Here is a 23313-nt window from a genome sequence, read left to right as displayed (position 1 = left end):
AGAAAGTCAGTGGTGAGGGTTGGGGCAAGGGAACTGTGAGATATTTTGATTGAGTTCATTCAAGTACATAAAAGGTTGTTACAAGGAGGGGGGATAAAAATTGTTCTCCTTAACCTCTGAGGATAGGACAAGAAGCAATGGACTTAAATTGCAACAAGGGTGGGTTAGGTTAGACATTAGGAAAAACTTCCTGTCATAGTGGTTAAGCACTGGAATAAATTGCCCAGGGAGGTTGTGGAATCTCCATCACTGGAGATTTTTAAGAATAGGTTAAACAAACACCTGTCAGGGATGGTCTAGAAGATAATACTTGATCCTGCAGGGGACTGGACTAGACAATCTCTCAAGATCCCTTCCAGTCCTATGACTCTATGATCTCCTGGATGTCCTTGGCTAGGTGGGTCCTATACAACCTTGGCTGAATCGCTAAGCCTACTGTCTCTGAGGGTGGCCAGCAATAGCTGGCCCATGCTGGTGAATGTCTCCATTGATGCATCTGCACCGTAGGAGTGAACCAAGCCCAAGTCTTTGAGAATGGAGAAACACAATGTGAGAACATGGAAATCTTGGTTTCCACAGTTAGAGGTTGTTCATCATCTCAACTAGCCCATCAACAGCAATTTATTTCTCTCTTTAGCCTTCCTCTCTTGTTAAATGATTCCATATATGTTTGTTACAGATGCTGTGACTATCAGTGTGAGCAGGAATGTGGTAACTGCAGCTGTGCCAAAGCTAATCTCTATTGTATCTCACATTTGCTTCTTTTCCTGTGTAATTATGAGGCCAACTGAAACCTCAATGAGAATGAGTTAGCAGACCATATACACTGCAGCTGTTAAACATGCCATACATTTTTAAGATGTTTACAGTAATCTTGTCAAATTAGTTTCAAGAATATAATAATGATTGCTGCCAGCATCTGGTTTTATTGTGCGTGGCTGGAAAATGAAGCGATACAGAGAGGAATGGCATGTTTTCTGAGGAAGGTGTACGCTCAAGTTTGTGAAGCGTTCTATACCTTCTCTCCCCCTCCTCTTTCATTGTGACATTTCATTGAGCTACACTGGCTAAACCAGTAGAAAATGTACTATAAGCAATAGTCCTGTATAGGCAAGGTCTAATTGACCTTTTCTATGTCTAATTTTTACAAGGTTTTAAAAAAAAAACACTTATGCTGGGTATCCTTTTGAATAGCTGGCCCAGATGACCTCTTGAAGTCCCTTCCAGCCTCGTATTTCTATGATTCTAACTTGTATGGTAGCAAAAATATTACCGTCTTTGAATTAGTTTATAAATCCACACCAGAAACTCTCAGAGTGAAAACCCAGCCCCCACTGAAGTTAATGGCAAAACTCCCATTGACTTCAGTGAGGCCAGGATTTCACCCTTAATTTTCAAAGTCACATACTCTCGTCTTAATCCCGCAGATCTAGGATCTCATCTGGGCACTCAACTGCCCTCGATTCCAGTACAGTACCTTTCAGGACCAGTCCCATAGTTACTACTTTTGCTGACTTTAGGTTAGATCCTGAAAGATGCTGGGAACAGAGAACTCCCACTGACTGCTCAGCACCTCTCCAGGTCAGGCCTAAAGGTCGCTTGTCCCCTATCCTATCACCTTTTGGAGCGGGGAAATAACAAGATAAAAAGTTTGCCAATGAGATGTTACTTAGGAAGGTAGACTATGCAAAAAGATGACAAGGCTTGCTAAAGCCCTACAGTAGAAGATGCAGTATAACATTCTGTTGTTTTTCTCTCAATACTTTCACTGCCTTTTTCAGAAAACTTACCCATTTGTTCCTTTCTTAAAGACCCAAGTGCAAATCCAGCCTACATGGAGGAGAGAGTGGCCCATGAAGCTTTGCAATTAGAAAAGCGCCTGAGTCTACTATCCCATTCAAGTCGCCAGGGCAGTGGAGGTAAGAAATGCTCACGATCAAGCTATGATACAAGTCTGGATTTTATTTCAAGGGTCTTTTTCTTGAGGCTTCCGAAATAAGAACACCATAGCATTTTAAAATATTGAGCCTTCCAAACGTATTGGACAAGGTCACTCTCTTAGGTCCCATTGCTTTAAGGGCATGATCCAAAGTCCACTGATGTCAGTGGGACTGTTTCTGTTGTCTTCAGTGGGTTTTGGATCAGGCTCCAGAGCCCCAAGTCAGGAAGGTACTTAAGCATGTGCATAACTTTAAGCATGTGAGTAGTCCCATTGAAGTGAGCAGTCCTGTTGAAGTCACATACGTGATTAAGTACCTTGCTGAATTAAGGCCTATGGCATGAAGTGACTTGCATAAATCACACAGCAAGTCTGTGGCAAGGTGAGGAACAGAACCCTTTGACATGAAACCTTTCCTTTCTCTGTGTCTTTGACAGCATGTATGCATATCAATCTTAAAGACATTTTACATGTGGAGGCATAATTTGGTGCTTAGTGCATAATTTGGTGCTTCTAAATATACATTTACTTCCAAATATTTTTAAAAGCCAATAACCATTATAACTTTCTTTATCCTCAGTAAAAATCTCCTTTGTAAATAGATTCACTCATTCCAGGGTGTATTTCTTGTGCGATACTCTGGATTTATTGTTCTGATTTTTACTTATTATATATCTTCTGATAATAAAGCTAGATCTTCCCATCTGGAGCCAAGGCACATGAAAAACAACGGTCAAGAGTCAATGAACGTAGCGGGGAAAAAAAGGTTAGATTTAGGGGGCTATATAGTTGATCCGTGCAAATCCAAAGTGACACCACAGAGTCCAATGAAGTTACCATTGTAACTGAGAATAGAATTTGACTCATGCTCAGATCACTGAGTGATGCAAATGGACACAGCACCATTGACTTCAACAGAGGTATACCTATTTACACCAGCTAAGAATGTGTTCCACCAAGTCTAAAATTAATACTAACAAAATGACTCATTGTCCACCCATTAATTTCCTTTCTTATGTAAGAAGGCAGAAAATCACTTTCTATACCATAATACTTTTAATTGTGATGAAAATGCCTGGCTGTCCCTACCATGACAATTCATAGCCCTTTCTTAGTTTTCCACTTCCAGTGAGTGCTTCAGGTATATATGACCTTCTGTGCAAATACTCTTGCTACAGCTACTAGTGGGGAAAATTGTTTTTCAATCCATGAATAAATGTATCATGGGATATGTGTATATATTATGGATACAACACTGTCATCATAGCCATATCAGTTACATTTTCATCTGCTCATCAGTTATGTTTTTCTTTGGAACATTGTAGAATTTAGTTTCGGGTCTATCAGCTAAAAGATAATCTTGAGCTGAACAATTGATTTTTATGTCTGATGCCATTTTAAATGTTGACTTTGCAATTGTTCAATTAAAATTCATTGGTAAGAGATAAAAAAGCATCAAACCAGCCTTGGCTTGGGGAATGGACTAGATGACCTCTTGAGGTCCCTTCATGCTCTACATTTCAGGGATTTCTATGAAACAGAAACTCATTCAACAGCTTCAAATCAAATACAAACGTTGAAATCTAATATACAGCTTGTGGCAATTTAGAATTAAAAGTTTATATTTTGGAACATCCTCAGATATTTTGAGATCATTTGGCCTGCTTCTCCTCTCTGGTGTAAATTAGGAATAGCTGAACTGAAGCCAATGACATTACACTGGAGTAGAATACGCTGAGATATATTTTACCCAGTGTTATGTCATTGACTTCAGTTCAGCTATTCCTGATCTACACCAGAGAGGAGATTCAGGCACATAATCTTCAATTTTAGCATAGAATGTGATATATTTTCAGAGATACAGTAAATTTACACTAAGGGCACCAAGTTGTTTTTTAATATTTTTCCGGGGGTACAAATTGTAATGTGCACTCTGTTAATATGGCAGAAACAGCCCTCCCCTAAAACAAATAGAATTCCACGGTCCTCTCTGCTTATTTGTCCTTTCTTTGCTTTTAGTTTAATTATATTTTGAACATGGGTTGATCTAGTTTCTTTTATTCCAGGAGATGATAGAAGCCTGTCAAGTTCATCTTCAGATACCAGCCACTCGGACGCTAGTGTTGGGAGTAGGTTAACAATTTGGCCTGAACAGTCTTCGGCCAGCACTTCTCAAGAGAGTCATGGACTGGCAGCTGCAAAGGGCATTCATTTTGGGGAAGAAAAAACACTTACAGAAGGGGCACGTGGCACCACCAAACCACCTCCTAAGCCTCTTCGGTCTAGACAGCTACAGGAAATAGGTCGTCAGAGTTCTTCTGACAGTGGGATAGCTACTGGTAGTCACTCTTCTTACTCTGGAAGTTTCTCTTCCTATGCTGGGAGTCTGGATATTTGCCACGGTGATGAGTTTGGATCATTGCTTAGCCTACCATTGAACCTTCCTTCAGATCAGAATTTATGTACTTGCCTGCACAGTGAACCCCAGAGGAGCTTGGGCTCAGAATATCAGGTTCCTAGCCCTGTCAGACATATTTACGACACACCCAGGAGTTTATTACAGGCAGCTGCTATAGACGTACAACACAAGAGTGCGGATTCCACCCAACCAAAGGACCAGGATCCAGCACCTCAAGGCATTAGTGACCCTAAGGTGCTGGTACCACACTCAGAAACACGGATGGCACCTGAGCAGAGCCAAGACAGAGGGAGGCATGCATCCTTACTCCCAGAAGGCACCAAAGACTCAAGTGATGAGACATATGTGGATTTTGTTTCGAGGTGGTCAGATGTAAAACCACAAGGACAGGTGTTAGACTCCAAAAGTAGTGAGTTGGCACCACCTAGTGGAGTCCCAGCTGACCCCTGTGAAATATATAGCCCCCACCCTGGGATGACAAGAGCTCTCTTTTCAGCTTGTCCAATCTGTGGTGGACTAAAGGTAAATACCTAATACTGAGCAGATGCTAACAAAGACTTAAGTACCTTATTTAACACCATTAATTTAAATGACTTAAGGATGTCAGAATAGTTGTGAATTGCAGCCTATTTCTTTTTAGGATAATGAAATTTGTGCTGTTTTATGGGTATGTTGAAAGGTTCAGTAGAGGGCAACCTCTCCCCTCCTTAAAAACCATGTCTGGAACAGGAAAACATTGAAACATGTAGCCCATCAAGCATTATCTTTCAATGGACCAGATTCTTTCCTTGGATACACGAGTGACTGGCATTGACTTCAGTAGAAATGTCACAGGCACATTGGAGGGTTGAATTTGTCCTGTGATAATTAATTTAGTACAAATGAGGATGTCTTGCTGTTGGTATTTCTTGAGTAGAGTGAAGGGAGGCTGAAAAGGATGGATGATACTCTAGGATAGCCATTTTTAAAAGATGCATATTTATTTTGACAGATAGTTTGTAGTATGTGAGCACCTCATGTGCATGGGGAAACCAGAAAGGTGGAGCTTCTGACTGGTGAAAGAGAACATAAGAGCTACTATACTGGAACAGATTAGTGGTCCATCTAGTCCTGTATCATGTCACTAAGAGTGGCCAGTGTCAGATGCTTCAGAGAAGGTGCAAGAAACCCTGCAGTAGCTGGTTATGGGAGAACCAACCCTCAGGGAAAGTTCTTCCTAGCCATCAGTAGTTAGAAGCTGACTTAAGAACTGAAGCATGAGGGTTTGCATACTTTCCTACACTTTTGTTTATTTAAAAATATTTACTATTATGATTCTGGATATTCTTGTTATCCATATAAATGTCTAATCCCTTTTTGAATCCTATTAAATTCTTGGCCTCAATGATATCTTCTGGCAATGAGTTCCACACACTATTAATGCATTATGTGAAGAAAATATTTCTTTTTACCGGTTTTTGATAGGATATCTCCATTATCTATCTATCTCCTAGAACTGGAAGGGACCTTGAAAGGTCATCGAGTCCAGCCCCCTGCCTCCACTAGCAGGTCCAAGTACTGATTTTGCCCCAGATCCCTATGTGGCCCCCTCAAGGATTGAACTCACAACCCTGGGTTTAGCAGGCCAATGCTCAAACCACTGAGCTATCCCTGAGAAGACTTTTTGTGGTGTTTTTATTGTGGTTGCTAAACTGAAACAAAATAAAGCTGTTTTCGTGTTGGTGAGGCATAGAAAACCTGGGAAAGAGAGAGAGAGAATGTAAAAAATTAGGAAATGATGTATAAATTGGGAATTCAGGCAAAATTATCTCACTTAGAGAAACAGTTGTTAAATAAGGTAATTTAAGGGTATAATTTTAAATGAGTATGTGGGAGTTACATAACTCACTGGAGAGAACAGGTTTTCATAGTCGGAAGAAGTTAATGAGCTTGTTGGGCTATTGGCCTTTTCTTGTCCTGCAGTGCTTCATGTGCTTGTAGTGCAGTCTATTTTTAAGTCTCTGGGTACTAGAGGATGGTATTGGCACTGTATGTCTTCAAAACTGTAAAGGACTGAAGTCACTCCTTCCCCCTTTTCCAGTCCGCTCCCTGATTGGACGATTGATTTTAAATGCATTAGACCAGACACCATATAGGAGGAAAACTGTGGTGCCACTGTTCTTTCAGCCATTCTAACTGTAAGGAAATGTTGAAAAAGGTCTTATGCAGAATGGACAGTAATCTAGAAAATAAATAGTGACATGAGAAAGGCTGCCCCCACTTGAACTTGTTTTAGTACAGGATAAATACTTTTGCTTCTCTTCCCTGCCCATTTTAAAGAACTCTGAAAATATGCTTTATTGAATTATACAAATAACAATTGTGTTTTTGTTAAAAGTAATCAAACCATTATAGCAAGATCAATTATTTTAGAAATGTCTAATGGACCCTGTCCATGCCTTCTTTACACGTAATATGGTGAAGACACAAATCCCTATTCTGTAATAAAATAATTCCTATTCTACATGCTGTGAATAGGATACATTTGGGATACCACTAGGAACAAGCTGAATTGAATCATGGATTACTTGACATCAGTTCTCCACATCTATTTGAAGATGTTCAGAAAGTCTTTATTGGGCCAATGTTTTGCGTGCTTTTGCAATTTCAGATAAACTGTTAATTAAATTGTGTTGATGTTTTTAAATTCCTGATATTTAGTCTAAGTAAATGAGATGGAGAGAACAGTACAGTCCATAACAATAATGAAGTACAGCAGCAGTTTTTCATGTTCATCCTTGTTAGTGAACTTTTGCAAATCTTATAGTCCTTACTCAGGCAAAAGTTTATTTCAGTGGTAATTTGACCAAGAAAGAAGGGAGTAAAAATGTCAAAACTGGAGCAAGTACAGGTGTGCGGTGTCCTCTGGCAACAGAACCAGTGAGGGAGGCAGGATTTGGGGTTGTGGTGCAAAGGTGTAGACACCTGTGTGTAGGTGAGGTGTGTATCAAGGGACTGAAATGGATCTGGGGTAGAGGATGGAGAATGCTGGATGTGGAAGGTAATATTTGCCTTTTCTAATCAAGAGTGACTCCAGTAGCTAGTTAAGGAGCAGCATTGAAAAGGGTCATCCACTCCACTAGTGACCGGAAGGATGATGACCAGAATGCAGGACATCAAGATTTGGCATGTAAACTGGGGATCTTTCAGGCTCAGACAGAAAATATGGCACTAACGCTTTCCTGTTTCACTCAAGGTGAAGAATATAACCACTGAGAAAATCTATTGTACATTGAAATAAAACATAAAGGAACTAGAAATATATTAGCAGCTGAGGCTTAAGATTAGGAAGTAAATGTGCTTTTGTATTCTGTGGTACATTGGCCCAGCGTGCACAAGGGTCCCTTCATTATAAACTGCATTGAGTGTGCCTTTACCACTGTATTTTCATATAGGTATTTTCAGTTATGCAGATAAATATTTTAGCTGAGATCCTTGTATAGTATATACATAGGGCATATTTTAGGCTCAGAATCTTGGATTGTTTTTATTAAGGTTTGCAGATTTATTTACTGGACCGTGTTCATTCCATTTCCGACTACCTAGTCACTATTAGAATGGGGAATAGCACTTCACTGTACATATTTTTTTTCTGTAACTTCATTTGATGCCATAGTTTAGGAGATAACATCAAGATTTTTATAGGGTGGTGGTGGTGTTTTTTTCTTAAACTTCTCCATTGTTTGTAAAATTTCATAGAAGCCTGGAAATAAAACTGTCTTTTCCAACTGATTTTGTCCTTTTCCATCTGGCAGATACTGTTTTTCCTGCCCCAAACTGTCATCCTCTTGCATTTTGAATGGATATGAAATGAATATGGCTGTTTTTATTGACTTCCTTGTGGTGTATCAACATCAGTGAGGGTAGCAAGAAATGTGCCTAACTGTGGAAATGGTGGCCCAGATCCTATATTCCTGGCTTACCCCAAACTCTCATTGATTTCAATGGGAGTTTTTTTGCACTTGAAGAATAGAGGATTAGAAGGTTTTGCTAGTTAACTTGCTGTGACGCAGTCAGCATAAAAATAAAAATAATTGTTTTTCTGTGGGTCTGTTATGAAACACCAGCATATATTCAGCCAGTTTGATTGCTTGATTATCTGGAAATACCACTACCTCTGTGGAGATGAGGGCCCCAATTCACTTACAGTGGTACAAATCAGGAATGACTCTACTGAATTCATCCATCTAAGGTACTTGTATAGCTCCCATTACCACAGTATCTGAATCACTCACAACCTTCTCCACAACACCCCTGTGAGGCGGGGAAATCGGTGTTATCCCATTTTACAGATGGGAAGCTGGGGCACAAAGGGGTAGATTCACAAATGGCATGTCGATGTTGCAACACCTAAGTCCCAGGCTTTGGGGTATTCTGGGGTGGGGCACTCTCAATCTCTCCGGTTAGAAATTTGTAAATAGTTAAATATTCATTGGGCCAGAGCGCAAAAGGGAAAGTCTGACTTTCTAGCCTGGTGGTTGGGGTACTCACCTGGGATATAGGAGACCCAGTTTTAAGTCACTGGTTCAAATCAGGCAGTGCAGGAATTTGAAAACACATCTTCTACATCCCAGGTGAGTGCCCCTATCTGGTGGGCTATTGGTTATAACAGTGGGTGGGTATCTCTGATTTTTTGTGAGAAAGAGTTGGCCTGGCTTAGACCCTTAACTCCAGGGGTGGGTTCACAGGCTGTGACTGAGCAGGGTGAGTCACCTCCCTCAGGCCTGGACTTAAATGCTACCCACTCCTCTCCTTGGCATTTCCTACTGGCTAGTTTAGGTAGCTACCTTGCTTAGCTTGTTGGCTGTTGTGAATCCCATTCTGAGGAATCTAACTCTGTCCATGCACTGTAAAGTGAACCTGGGTGCCTGTGTCATTGGGGATAAACTCATATAAAATGGGTCTGAAAGAAGCACATCTGTAGGATGTAACCTTGTGCAATGGGATGGCCACTGACTATTTCATTGTCATGTCTGTAAAGGGAAGTTTTTCACTTTTTTTTGTTTTAACACTGAAGTTTTCATTAATTAAAAAAAAGATGCTAAAGAAATCATAGAGGTGCTTTATAATTAGGCTGGCAAAACTAGATTTTTAAAAATAATTATGATTTTAAAATAATGATTATTTTAAAGCATTTTTATTTCTCCATTTTAATATTCACAGTTGCACAAAACTTTAAGCATTTCTTTTCAATATTTATCTATGTACATTTTCAGAGTTGTGGGAAATAATGGGGGGGAATCAGATAATTATTTAATGACAGTAGACTGAGATACAGAAAGTTAAACCTTTATAACCTTCAAAACACATTGTCAACATCACATGTCAAAATATATACAGTAAATATCCTTAAACTCGAATAAGTTCTCAAGCAACATTTTTCTTACTTTGCCTGTCTGTACATTTTGATTGTTATCAATGGAAATATTTTTAATCATTTTGTGTGTTTACGATGAAATCGGTGTTGATAAATCTAATCCTTCCAAGTCTGTTTATAATGTACAGTATCAGTATACATATCCATTTGTCTATTAGTGTCATCACACTCCCATCTCACATAAGACAGAACTGCTCATTTTTGCCTTGTAATGTCTCTGGTCTCTTCTGATTTCCAAATATAAAGGACAACATCGGGTGACATATCATTGGCAAAGACACTTATCAATATTTAAACCCTGTTGGTTCAGAGGTTTGTGTAACTCAGCTCAGAACAAATACGATACTTTTAAGTCTTATCAGCACATATACGTATTTTCTTCTAAATGACAATAGGTAAACTTTGTTCTAAAGAGATTTTTTTTTGCTTTTCAATCAGCCTCTACTAGAAAATCTCTACTAAAAAAAAGTCTTACTGTCCCTTGCATGTAAGTTAGCGTGTTCTGAGGCTTAAAAATTCTGAGAGTTATTTCTATATGTAAATCACCTGCTGATTACTACTTCTATGGATGCTTTGCATTTCTATACTTTTTCTTTTCATTTGAGGATTTTAAGTGCTTTAGAAAATTAATTAACCCATTTCAAAGATACTGAAACAGACACAGAGAGGACATGACTAGATCAGATCAGCGAGACAGCAGCAAAGCAGTTCTGTCTCCCAGTTCCCGGGTCTAACCATTAGACAACACTTTTTATAATCCTTTTTTCCATCTTTGAACATATCCATTGAACCTCAACAAAAATATTATACTTTTTTTACCTTTAAAACTCCAAGGCAGTTCTAAATTACCAGGAAAGGCTGTTCAATTTTTAAAGCTCCACACCTTCCTCTTCTCACTAACAGTTCTTCTTCCATGAGCAGAACTGTAGGCAGTTCCTGAGCATTCCCACTTACCTGCTCTCATTTTTATTGACAAATAGGTGCTGATGCTGCACCACTGAAATCAATGACAGATTTGTCATTGACTTCAATGGGAGCGAACAAGGCCCATAATAAACTGTGGGTTTTGTCTTATGTAGTTTATTTTTCAGTTAGAAACACTTTAATGCATTGGGCCAAACTTGACTAGATATCATTTCTTTCATAGAGGTGCAGTGAAGAAGCCTTCAAGCCCAAATGCTTTAAAATACTTGATAACAAAGACAAATCCAAAAGTTCCAAATAAAAAAATCAACCCACTGATTATTGTGCAACATGTTGTAACATCGTTATAAAAGGAGAGACTGTCACACTCAGATACAAATAAATAACAGCCCAACAATAAATAATATTTAATTGCGCAAAGAAGAGGTATGTCTGGGGATCTATTACATTTGACTAACTCTCACTACGAGAATGGTCTTTGATGCCATTGGCATTTGGCATAAATCAGAACAGTTTTCAGGCTTTCTATTTCTATCCATTTCTATTAATAGTATTCTCTTCAATTACATCTCATTTGGTTCTCTTAGTTAGGGCCAGACTGTGATACCTTTACTCACAATGAGTAGGACTTTTCATCCCATTGCCTTAAATGTGGCTACTCATGGTGGAAGATGAGCAAGGGTATCGCAACATGGCATTTCACCTGCATAAGTTTATTTTCTAAGGCTATGGCTACACTACAGAGCTTGCAGCTGCACCACTGTAGTGCTCCTAGTGCAGATGCTCTAAGCTGACGGGAGAGAGCTCTTCCGTCAACTTACTTTATTCCAGGCTCCGCAAGCAGCGGTAGCTATGTCAGCAGGAGAAGCTCTCCCACCGTCATAATGCAGTCCACACTGGCACTTAGGTCGGTGTAACTTACATTGCTCAGGGGTATGGGCTGATTCACATCCCTGAGCGACATAACGTATAATGACATAAGTGGTAGTGTGTATGGAGCCTTAGACAACAAAGCTTCTACAGAGACCGTGACAATAGCAATTATCCTTTGCATGAACTCAGGGGCACCATGCTGACCATGCTGATCTAGGAAGTCTAATAACGCAGGAGCACACCTATACCCTTACATGGACTATATGCTTTTCAGAGCTAGCTCTCAAGAAGGTGACAGACATAGTTACAGAGTGGGCAGTAGATGCATGCTAGAAGTGCGGGTTTGTCATCAACTTTACAAAGAGCACGTTGATATCCACTCAGAAAATACATCTAGGAGTTATGTGTTCAGAATAGGATGAGGGCAGGTTCAGAAAACCATCGGTAAGTCATTATAGTGTGGATGGAAAATAAATAGGCATCTGCCATGCAGGCTTTAAGACTGACATGATTCAAGTTTTTTTTCCTGCAAAAAATGGTTCTTGGACCATTCTTCACATTGCTACAAATGTTCCCATTGGAATACTGGAACTGTATGGAAGGCATCTTGGGAAAAGCTTCAAGTGATTCTTCAGACTTTACACAGCAGAGTGAGTAAGGACTCGATCCACTGCTACTTCTACTTTCTTCTATCAAGAGTAATAGCAACAAATTTCAACAGCTTGGCCGTTCGCTCCTTGCAGAGGTCAGCGCAGAGCATATAGTGTGATTAGGAGAGATAGGAGGACATGAACTTTCTTCAATGCAATGCCATAAAACTAGCCATTCTCACTTTTCAAGCACATCTTGTGCAGTTAATTATTATGGTAAAGTTGGACAACATGGAGGCTGTTCCTGTGTTTTCTTTCTAGAATATGGAGGGAAGTGTGAGAAAGAAATGACCTACTGGTTCGAGGGTGGGACTAGATATAGGACATCCTGAGTTCTAAGCCTGGCTCTACCCCTCTCTTCTTCTGTGGCCTTAGGGAAGTCAACAATGCCTCCGTTTGCCCATCCGGTAATACAGGCATGATAATATTTACCTCCTTCCTGGAACTACTGGCAGGATTAAATAGACGATGTTTGTATAGCACTTTGACTGTGTAAAGTACTATACAAATGCTAGCCCTTCACTCATTCCTCTCTCAGGCAAACTCTCTCTGAAGTCAACAGCAGTTTTGCCAGAGAAAGGGCTTAGTCAAAATTCCTGGATTTGGCCCATGGTGAGATTCTTAAGAGCAGTTAAACTTGTGGCGCTTTTATAGCTATTCAAAAATCTGCTGAGGAGCCTTAGCAGGGTATTTCCATTGCTTGGCCAGTCCCCTTACAAGCCAATAATCTATTCATTGCTGGATTTTCTTTATTGTGAGATAACTTACATATGAGCTATTTCAAAGGTCAGGAGCTAGGCCTTCTGGGTCAGGCCCATGGCAGCACAAAAGTACCTGAAAGCTGCGTTAAATGAGGAGTTGAGGATTCCCCCAGCCTGAAGGAATTCTTGCCTGGTGTAAAGTCAGCATAGCTGATTTCTGTTCCAGTCCCACCTGCCGCACCCCACTCCCTCATGGTATGGGAGCATGTTGTAGATAGATAGAAAGGGATATGACAGGAACTCATTGTGCTCTGGCCAGTCTCATGGCTCATTTGATCGCCATCATAAGCTGGTGCAAGTTGAAGGAGTTTCTAAGCTGCTCTAACTCACTCTGGGGATCAATTTGGCCTCCAACTAGGCCTGGTATTGTGGTGAATTCAACTATACGTGTGCAATGAGCGTATGCCTTGGAATGAGCGTGAGATGGGACACGGGAATCTGCTGTTCCCTCAGTCAGTCTCAATTCCTGCGTGCCTCTCATATATGAACATCTTGCCGTGCTGAGTGTGATTCTCGTGTTTAAAGATACGTATTTTTCGTACAACATGGCTCCTAAATGCAAGCCAACTACTTCATCTGGTGCTCAACTGAAGAAACAGTGATCTGTTCCAACACTGGAGGAAAAACTGGCTTTGTTGGACTTATTGAGAGACGGTGTGTTGGTCTCCAATGTGGTGCGTAAATATGGCCACAATGAATCTAGCATCCGTGCCATCAAAATTCGAGAGAGAAATTCGTCAAGCCGTGGCATCAAGTGCTCCAATAACTGCTAAGGTGACGAGCCAGGTGCATGATAAGACTTTAGTGAACACTGAAAAGGCATTAAACTTATGGCTGGAAGACATGAACCGTAAACATGTGCCTATCGATGGCAACGCATTGCGAGAGAAGGCTCTTAGTCTCTACGCGCTGTTCAAACCTCCGGCTAAAGAGGGACAGCCTTCTGATGAGAAGGAATTCAAAGCCAGCCAAGGTTGGCCTAACAGTTTTAGGAACCGCTTCAACCTCAAAAACGTGCAGACTACCGATGAAGAGGCAGCAAAAGCCTACCCTGAGCAATTAAAGAAAATCATAGAAGAAAAGGGCTCTCTTCTGGAACAAGTTTTTAATGCTGATGAGACTGGGCTCTTCTGGAAAAAAATGCCAACTGCACTTACATTTCAAAATCAGAAAGACAAGCCCCTGGCTTCAAAGCCGCTAAAGACTGTGTGACTGTGTTGTTTTGTGGCAATGCAGCTGGGCATTTAATAAAGCAGGGCTTGCTCTACAGGGCTGCAAATCCCTGTGCCCTAAAAGGCAAGAACAAAAATATCCTGCCTGTGTTCTGGCAACCAAATAAAAAGGCTTGGGAGATGGGAGTATTATTTCTGGATTGGTTCCACAAGTGTTTCGTTCTGGAGGACAAGTGGTACCTCGAAGAGAAAGGACTTGACTTTAAAGTGTTGCTGATTGTAGACTATGCTCCTGGCCACCCAGAGGGACTCCGGTTTGTGCATAACAACATTGAAGTCGTCTTTCTCCCCCCCAATACCACCTCCAACCTCTTGACCAAGGCGTGATTCGCTGTTTCAAGGCCACATGCATGAGGCTTACATTCTCACGGATACGTAGCGCTATGGATGCTGATCCCAATCTTAATGTGATGGAGTGTTGGAAGTTCTTCAGCATTGCCGATTGCATCACTTATATTAAACAGGCAATGGATGCAATCAAGCCTGAAACAGTCAATGCATGTTGGCGAAACCTATGGAAAGAATGTGTGAATGATTTTAAGAGTTTCCCGACCATTGACAAAGAAGTGAAACACATTGTTCAGGTGGCCAGGAAATTGGTTGGTGATCGCTTCGTTGACATCCTCGAGGAAGAAATTGAAGAATTAATTGAGAGCCATTGAGAAACATTGACTAACAAAGAGTTAGAGGAACTGATAAAATCGTCTACAGAAGACAAAGATGATGACGATGAACAGGAAGAGCCAGCAAGTTGGAATCTTCATAATTTGCTGAAGTGTTCCAAGAAGCGAAACACTTGAATGATTTAATTTCTGAATACGATCCCTCTATGGAACGAAGCCTCAAAATCACACATAGTATTACAGACAATTTGAGACCATATCAAGAAATGTTTGAGCAGCTCAAGAGACAACAGCGACAGTTGCTGATCGCCATGTTTTTCAAGAAAAAACAACCAGCAGCAGATGAGCCTGGCCCATCGTCTCCTGGATCGACATCAAGCCCTGACGACCCCCCAATAGTGTCATCGTCGTCGTAGATTAGCAAGAATATCCAGGATGAATGGTGAGTGGTTAGATTTACTGTTTTCCTTTTTTATTCTTTCATTCTTCCGTCTGTCTCTCTTTTATGTAATTAAAAATACAGTACTGTAAAATTATATTTTGAATATGTACTCTTTATTATATACTGTACATGACTGTATACATTTATACATACAGTATTACTGTATAGGGTTGTATACTGTACACAAAACCATGTATACTGTACTTTATGGGCGATTTAAGGGATTTTCAAGGATAATTTTGACTATACGCGATTTTCGCCTTATGCGCTGACTTTAGAACCTAACCTCTGCGTAAGAGGCGACTCCCCTGTATATGTTGTAGGTGCCACTTTAATCCATATAATAGTAATAATTGCATCCAATTGAACTGTTGTTTAGGACGGGATGTTTTCTGAGTTTACAAATGCATACGGTGCAGAAAATAGTCTCTTCTTTGGCTCCAGATCGGAAACGTTCAAAGGAGAAGCAGTAGCACAAATTAGGGGCAGTAAAGCACTGAAAAAGGAGGCGTCAGTTCTCTGATATGGTTGAAGCGTGCACACACAAGTCCAGAGGGTAGATAGAAAAGTGGCTTTAGAGCCTTTTATACTCCCTTGATCCTGGGGCATTTGGGTCCCGGCCCTTAGTGTAAATTAGAGGAGCCAGCTGCCAGTGAATTCAAGGTACATAAAAGAGTCCTGCCAGGTTCTCTCTTTCCCAGCTATCCCCTCTGCACTGGATACTCTAGAAGCAGCTCTGTGCCACCCCAAATTTCCCCTACGTGAGGAGAATCCTCTACTGTCAGGACACACACAGGTTTAAGCAGCCCCAACGTACTAGAGAACTGAGGCCAGAAAATGTTAAGCAAACAGGAATACAGTCAATTTTGGACTGTTCATTACATTCCATCTGACACACAAGGGCAGAAAAGCATCCTCACCCGATGGCTTAGCAACAGCATATCTGAATTTTGTGCAGCACTTTGCAAAATTCCTCCAGTTGAAGTGAGAGTCAGGGTTGTAGCAGAGCGTGTGGGTATTTGGGTGATGATTGCTATAGAAAATCTGATAATAATAGTAATTAATAATTTGCAACACTACTCTTCATCAGCAGAGACAACATGCAAGGCAGACCCTGTATCTGGGTAAGTTTCAAAGTACTGCAAGGTGCTCCAGGTTTTCTGATTAAGTTTTATTGCTGGTGCCAAATTCTAACTTTAGTGATGGGCTGTGAATGAGCGGAAAATTAATTTTTGTTTTCACTATATTAATTTTGCTGTTCATGTCTTCTCCCCCATTCTTTCTTACTTCTGGCCATTTCCGGTTCATGATGGATCTGTGAATGAGAAATGGACAGAAGTAAGAATGGGGGAGAAGTCATGAACAGCAAAATTAATATAGCGAAGACAAAAATTATTTTAGTTAATTATTTTAACATATTCAGTGATGACTGGAGGAAAATTCCTTACCTATTGTTGTTTTTTTTCTGGGAGAAGTTGACTAACCTCAGCTTTAAACAAGAGGCAAGATCCAGCAGTTAGAAAGGAGAGAAAATGGTTACAAAGGTGTTTTTCATGAAAGGCTTCCATTTTTATTCTGATTTGGCTTGCTCATGTGTTTTGTTATGGCCCATTGTGTTCCTCTGTTTGTGCGGTGAAAGATACTCAGGCTATAACAAGATTTTTACTTTCTCTCCTTATGTGGAGTGGACTTGAAGGAAGGAGTCAGATCCTCATCTGATATGAATTGGCACAGCTCCACTGTCTGAGGACCTGGCCCAAGTATATTTTTAGTGCTGGTTCATGAAAGCAGAAATTTATCTGTCACTTTGTAAGAACAGTGTAAATGGGAAAAGAACAAGGAGCAGATCCTCACTAATATAATCTTTAGCTGTAAATTTCAAAGTTGTAATCACAGCATATTGTAAACCCCAGAAACCATTGTTAGTTTTGCTGCTGTGTTCACGCTCCAGACACAGAGGTTCTTTTAATTGTAGCATGATGCCAGACCTGTGTCTCTACCAGCTTTTGTAGCAATTCCACATTTGATCCCCTCTGGCTTTACTGTGTGTGTTTGTTATTGTAGAAGTGCCCAGTAGCAGTGCTGCTATAATTAAGCGGCTGTGTTTGTTATTTTCAGGGGTTTCCCAGCTTTGCAGGGTCCTATCACTCATCAGTAAAGTTTTATTGCAGGCAGTAACTTAGCATGCAGTAGAAAATATGTTGTTTTAGTTTTCTATAATTGCTTGAATTGCTTTTTAGGTTACTGATGTTTTAGAACAAGTACAAATAATTGTGATAATTTAATAGCCTATAGCTATGCATGCACAAAAACTATTTTACGATGAAATTCCCTCAGAGTTTCTACTATGACCATTGGCTGAAATTCATCCCTTTTCACTGGGAAAGGACAAATGCCCCACTGAAGCCCTAGATGAAGGATTTAAGTGAGTCACTGGACCTTGTGCATGATGTCTAACCTGCTGTGAATTTTACTCAATCACTGTGCTCACATAAAAGACTTGTTAAAATCTATTGGGTCAAAAAATCTGGTTTTGTTTTTAAAAGTCATTCCTGTTCATTACAGTCCAAGAGTATAATGAATAATTCCAGGGATAATTACTGAATTTTCAGTTACTGATAGCCAACTTTTTATAACTATAGCACTATATTTATGTTGGCTTTCTTTAAGCATTGAAACTATGTCATGGTTTTCTACATAGAAAATTATTTGTTATTTAAATCGGGGCTTAGTTACTCCACCATTACACACATTGAATAGTACCTCACTCTGCACAGTCTGATTGCTTCACTGGCCTACTTGAATACTAAGGTCCTACTCACTGTGAGTCTGGGTGGCACCATTAGGTACATGCTTATGAATTTGAACAAACCATGGAGTTAATCTTCTGACATGTGTGACAGACCCAGACTAGTGGGGTACAGGAGTCTGGTAGAGGGCAAATATACTGGTCACTGGATGAGTAGTTTTCTATTCACTGAGTGACCAGAGCAGGGCCTGCACTAGAGTAATCAGGAACCTGCTAGAACCAGTTAAGGCAGGCAGGCTAATTAGGACACCTGGAGTCAATTAAGAAGAAGTTGTTAGAATCAATTAAGGCAGGCTAATCAGGGCACCTGGGCTTTAAAACGGAGCTCACTTCAGTTTGTGGTGCAAGTGTGAGGAGCTGGGAGCAAGAGGCGCAAGGAGCTGAGAGTGAGAAGGTGTGCTGCTGGAGGACTGAGGAGCACAAGCATTATCAGACACCAGGAGGAAGGTCCTGTGGTGAGACTAAGGAAGGTGTTTGGAGGAGGCCATGGGGAAGTAGCCCAGGGAGTTGTAGCTGTCATGCAGCCGTTACAGGAGGCACTATAGACAGCTGCAGTCCACAGGGCCCTGGGCTGGAACCCGGAGTAGAGGGTGGGCCCAGGTTCCCCCCAAACCTCCCAATTGACCTAGACTGTGGGTTCTTCCAGAGGGGAAGGTCTCTGGGCTGTTCCCCAACCCACATGGTGAATCTCTGAGGCAAGAAAATCCGCCAATAAGCGCAGGACCCACCAAGATAGAGGAGGAACTTTGTCACACATGCTAAATGATGCCTGTGAAGTACTGTGGAACCTCAGCTCCCATTGAATTCAAAATATGAAGGGCAGGTTCAGACCCCCAGTTTGTTAGATGCACACAGTGTGATGAAAATCACCCCTGTTCAGGGTACCTTGCATAAGGTACTAGCTGGGTCCCATTTCAGCCCTATTTTGAGGATGAGCTGGTCTTGAATGGTGCAGAGGCCTTCTCTGAGCTCTTTGCATGAGGTGAGCTTCACCCAGTACAGAATCAGTGTGAATTAGCAGCTTTAATTCAAAAGGAAAGTCTGATCCCGTAAATATGGGACTATTGAGTGGCTTTTTTTTTTTTTTTTAAATCGTCTATCATTCCTGCAGTAGTGTGACGTTAACTCCTGCTGGAAATGACAGTGTATGGCTGTTTGCCTTTCTATTCAAGGATTTCCATTGGCTCTGATGAGACCTATATATTCAAATGGCTGCCATGTTCTGTTAAGAATATATTTGGACAAATGTAAAAGAACTTGCTATTTTGCCCAGTTATCATAACTGGATTTATTTTGAAACTATCTATTTTCATGTGTGTGAAGGGCTACAAGTGTTGTCTTATGTACTGATTCTTCAACTGCCCCATCTTTTTGAATTTTGTACCAAGACAGAAGGACTACAAATTTTGTATTCTGGACAGTTTACATTGATTTTACTATTCATGTATCTCTAGTCAAAAGGGCTTAATCACTTCTAAAAAAGAAATGATTTGTAGCAAATCTTGTCTCTTTGCATGGCTAAAGAGATGGTAGAGAGCCTGGGTTATTCTTTTCCTTTAGTTATTTTATGAAGTAATAACAGGAAATGGGTATGCATGATCCATGAATTATTTAAACAACAAACAAACCTTTTTTCATGAATCCTTATTACCCGTGAAAGTGGCAATAATTAATGCAATGCTAAGGTTGTACTGCTGTGCATTCATAAATCAGGTTGAATGCGTACTAATAACTTCCCCCTTTTGCACATGTATTACAATGCAATCTTTTAATATCACATAAAATTTCTCTGATGCACAGTCACATAGATGACATTTAGAAGGTCACACTCTGTCTCATTTGAGAGATAATCTAAAAGTATTACTTTTTTCTTACACCCTGCAGTGAGCTTTGTGCATCTATCTGGGATATGTTTAGACAGTTTTAAAATATATTATTGGAAGTGTTATTTGTATCTCTCCATTTCTAATGTCAGATGCCTAATTACCAGGATTCAGGATGCAAGAAAAATTGAAAGTAATATTTTAAAACATCCCCAGAATAGCTGTTCTATATATAAAAATGCTTTACAGTCTGATATTGGAGCATCTTTCAGGGCTAGAAAAAATGCTATATGTTGTATTAGTAAGCAGAAGATTTGTCTCTTTCCATTGGTTTAAAACTTCTTTCCAGATCCTCTGGTGGAGTAAATCAGCATAGCTCAACAGAAATAAATGCAGCTACATCAATTTACACCAATTGAGGATTTGATCCTCTTTGTCTAGTCTCGAGGAGTCATGATATATTAAACCTTAAATTTATCATTGAGACAGGACTGATTATTGCCTGTTCAGAATTACTCAGTAAAGATTCTAGGAGTGGAATCCCACATTTGGAAGAAAGAAGGAACCATTTTTGTGGAGTTTTTGTTTTAATGGTGATTGAAGGCACCCTGATGATCAGAATGTAAGGAACAAAATGGCCCCTTGCTAACTCCTGTCTGCCTGCAAACCTATCAGGCTGTGGTTACAATCTGCGGACTTTGACAAACCTCATATGGGGTTGGAAACCCAGAAGATGGAGCCAGAGAGCAACATTCAAGAGTAGGGAGCAGAGAGAGCTCGCCAGTGCCACAGTCAGGTGTAACTATCAATGGGAAGACAGGACAGTGCTTTGGCTGGTAACTCCGCAGAAGGCAAAGTTTAAAAAAAATAAGTCAAGTTGGTTTAGGTTGGACATTAGGAAAAACTTCCTAACTGTCAGGGTGGTTAAGCACTGGAATAAATTGCCTAGGGAGGTTGTGGAATCCCTATCATTGGAGATTTTTAAGAGCAGGTAAGACAAACACCCGTGAGGGATGGTCTGATAATACTTGTCCTGCCACAAGTGCAGGAGACTGGACTAGATGACCTCTCGAGGTCCCTTCCAGTCCTAAGATTCCATTAAAATATTCCCAGGTGAGGTGGACTGGTGGGCAGAATGAAGCTGAAACAGTTAACACTGGATTTATGGTTGCTCAGGCAATTGTGGTGGGAGGGCTCAGCCCAACCCTCCCCCCCTTTGTTCCTTTGTTCCAGTGGCACAAACCAGCTGTGAAGCTGGCAGATCTGGCCCTCTAAGAGGGAATCCACAGGTGACATGCTGTAGTGAATCCAGCAGAAAGGGGGAATGACTAGTGTCCCTGTGCTCTGTGATCCCTTGCTGCTGGATGGTCCCCATGAGGCTATGGAAAGATGGACATAAGCTAGAGCAGCCTATAGGCTGCTCCAATTTATGTTTGAGACGGTTTCAACCCCTGCCAGCCCTAGCATTGCAGGAATGTGAAGGAGGTTAAAGATTACCATTACACCCCACCTCCCCTAGTCTTGCAGTGAGCACAGTTCAGACAGGATGAGGGATATGGTCTACTATTCGTATAAACAAATATTGTGCTGCCAGTGCCAAATATAAGTGGCATTTAATTTTAATCCATCCTGTTGATGTAACCAATGGCGAACGAGGGACTGTGTGTTGATGATACCATACATACTGTAAATAGAAGAGCTACATGTTAACATAGAAACCATGACACAGCATGCCTTCACCTCCACCTGAAAATCACTTGCTTGTACAGAGTCATAAAAGTGCCATAACAATATAAAATTGGGGCTAAGTGTCCAAAAGTGTGGCAGCACGAATACTGCTTCTCATATGACTATGGCACCACATAGTCCTCTACAGCTGGGGACACCATAAAAAGACATGAGCTATCCCATCCTTCTCCTCAGGAATACAATGCTCATCATCATCATGGTTGAAAGAGAGCACCATGTGTACTGTTGCTGTGGTGATTTGCTAGGTGTCAAATCCTACTTACTGCAGATGTGTGGAGCCCTCCATGCCTGCCATGGAACTGCTATCTTGTGTCACTAGGGCAACCTATTATATGTAATGTATACAGATTGGGTGGGGGAGGGAAGGGAGACATGATTTCAGGTGTGCCAAATCTCCAGCACCAGTGTGACTCCCTGGATAGTTGCACACTGAGGCCAGTGGATCTGCTGCCATACAGATGCACTAGCTACTCCTTCGATAGAATAGACAAATCGGGGCCAGAGGAGAGTAGTAGCCTCCCCAGAAATTTAGAGATTGCATAAATAAATAAAGGAAATACTGCGTTTGAAACAGAAGTTTATCTCACTTTATTAAAAGTGGACAAATTTAGTCATGGTACAAAATTACTCATTTTTTTGAACATGAATAAAAATAATGACATATATTCAAAAAAATGTTCCAAATGATCTTTACCCTGGGTTTCCCAAAATGAATTCCTCTGCAACATCTGCAAGCTGTAGCTTTTTCCCTTGCATACATATAAAATGTTATCTGTGCGTATATGTAAAATCATACAGCATTGGAGGTGTGATTGTCCCATTGTGGATCAAAGCCATGTTTTAGCATAGTAGAGAGCACTGAAACTACACTCACAGTGTTGGTTGCTGGTATCACCAAAATCATTTTCATCCACATCATCACTTCAGAAAACAGCTGACATTTGGTTTGGCTGAGTGAACTGAGATATTTATGAACTGACTTCAGTGATCTTTCTGTAAGCTGACAGTTGGCTTGCAACAGATGAAGCTGAGTAATCAGAAAATCATAGATGAAATTGGAACCATTCACCTGAAGCAGGCCATGAACTTGCATTTGTTATGTTTGGAGTTATGAGAGTTTCAAGATTTTGAATATTTTGGTAGCCTTTCTGTTCAAATATTGATTGACTAATGGACATTGTAAAATCAGTTACTTTGAAGTAGATATACATACAACATTCTTTTGCTGCACTGGGTTCATCTGTGCCTGTTTGCAGTTTCTTGAACTTTTATCTTTTATGCTGACCGTCTCCAACTTGAAACTTTTCTGGGGGATTTGCTCCCAAAATAAGTTCTAGCTTTCATCTGATTGGATGGACTAAGGTAAATTAAGTGTCATTTTCATAAAAGATTGGCCTTCTGTTGCTGAAATGTCTGACACTTGCAGAGTTTTGGACATACCATCTAGCACATTTAGAACTTTTCAAGCAAGTTCAATACCAAAAAGGAAATTCAACTTTCCATTTGAGTTGTTACACCATCAGTTTGAGTGCTCATTTCAGGACCTTTTGTTGCATCCTTTGCAACCTTTGGAGATGCTCAAAGCGCAAGGTAGGTCTTAGAAATTGAAGCCCGTGCTTCTGCAGAGAGTCCATTTTTTTGGACAGAGGATAT

General features: G+C 40.6%; 1 protein-coding gene across 7 annotated transcripts in view; it reads left to right on the top strand.

Moving 5' to 3' along the window:
* DOK7 (docking protein 7) overlaps window positions 1-23313 on the top strand; it is a 143958-nt gene that overhangs the window by 37483 nt on the left and 83162 nt on the right. For all 7 annotated transcript variants that reach the window (XR_010601946.1, XR_010601945.1, XM_065598256.1 and 4 more), the window contains 2 exons: window positions 1812-1919; window positions 4006-4880. Coding sequence is in view for 5 of the 7 variants with exons in the window: in XM_065598256.1 (XP_065454328.1) it covers window positions 1812-1919; window positions 4006-4880 (983 nt within the window). In the remaining 2 variants the exon portion in view is untranslated. The remainder of the gene's footprint in view (window positions 1-1811; window positions 1920-4005; window positions 4881-23313) is intronic.

This window comes from Chrysemys picta, chromosome 5, assembly GCF_011386835.1.
Source record: "Chrysemys picta bellii isolate R12L10 chromosome 5, ASM1138683v2, whole genome shotgun sequence".
Taxonomy (NCBI): Eukaryota; Metazoa; Chordata; order Testudines; family Emydidae; genus Chrysemys; species Chrysemys picta.
The sequence above is the reverse complement of the archived record's forward strand: the minus strand, read 5'-3'. Positions and strand labels throughout refer to the sequence as shown.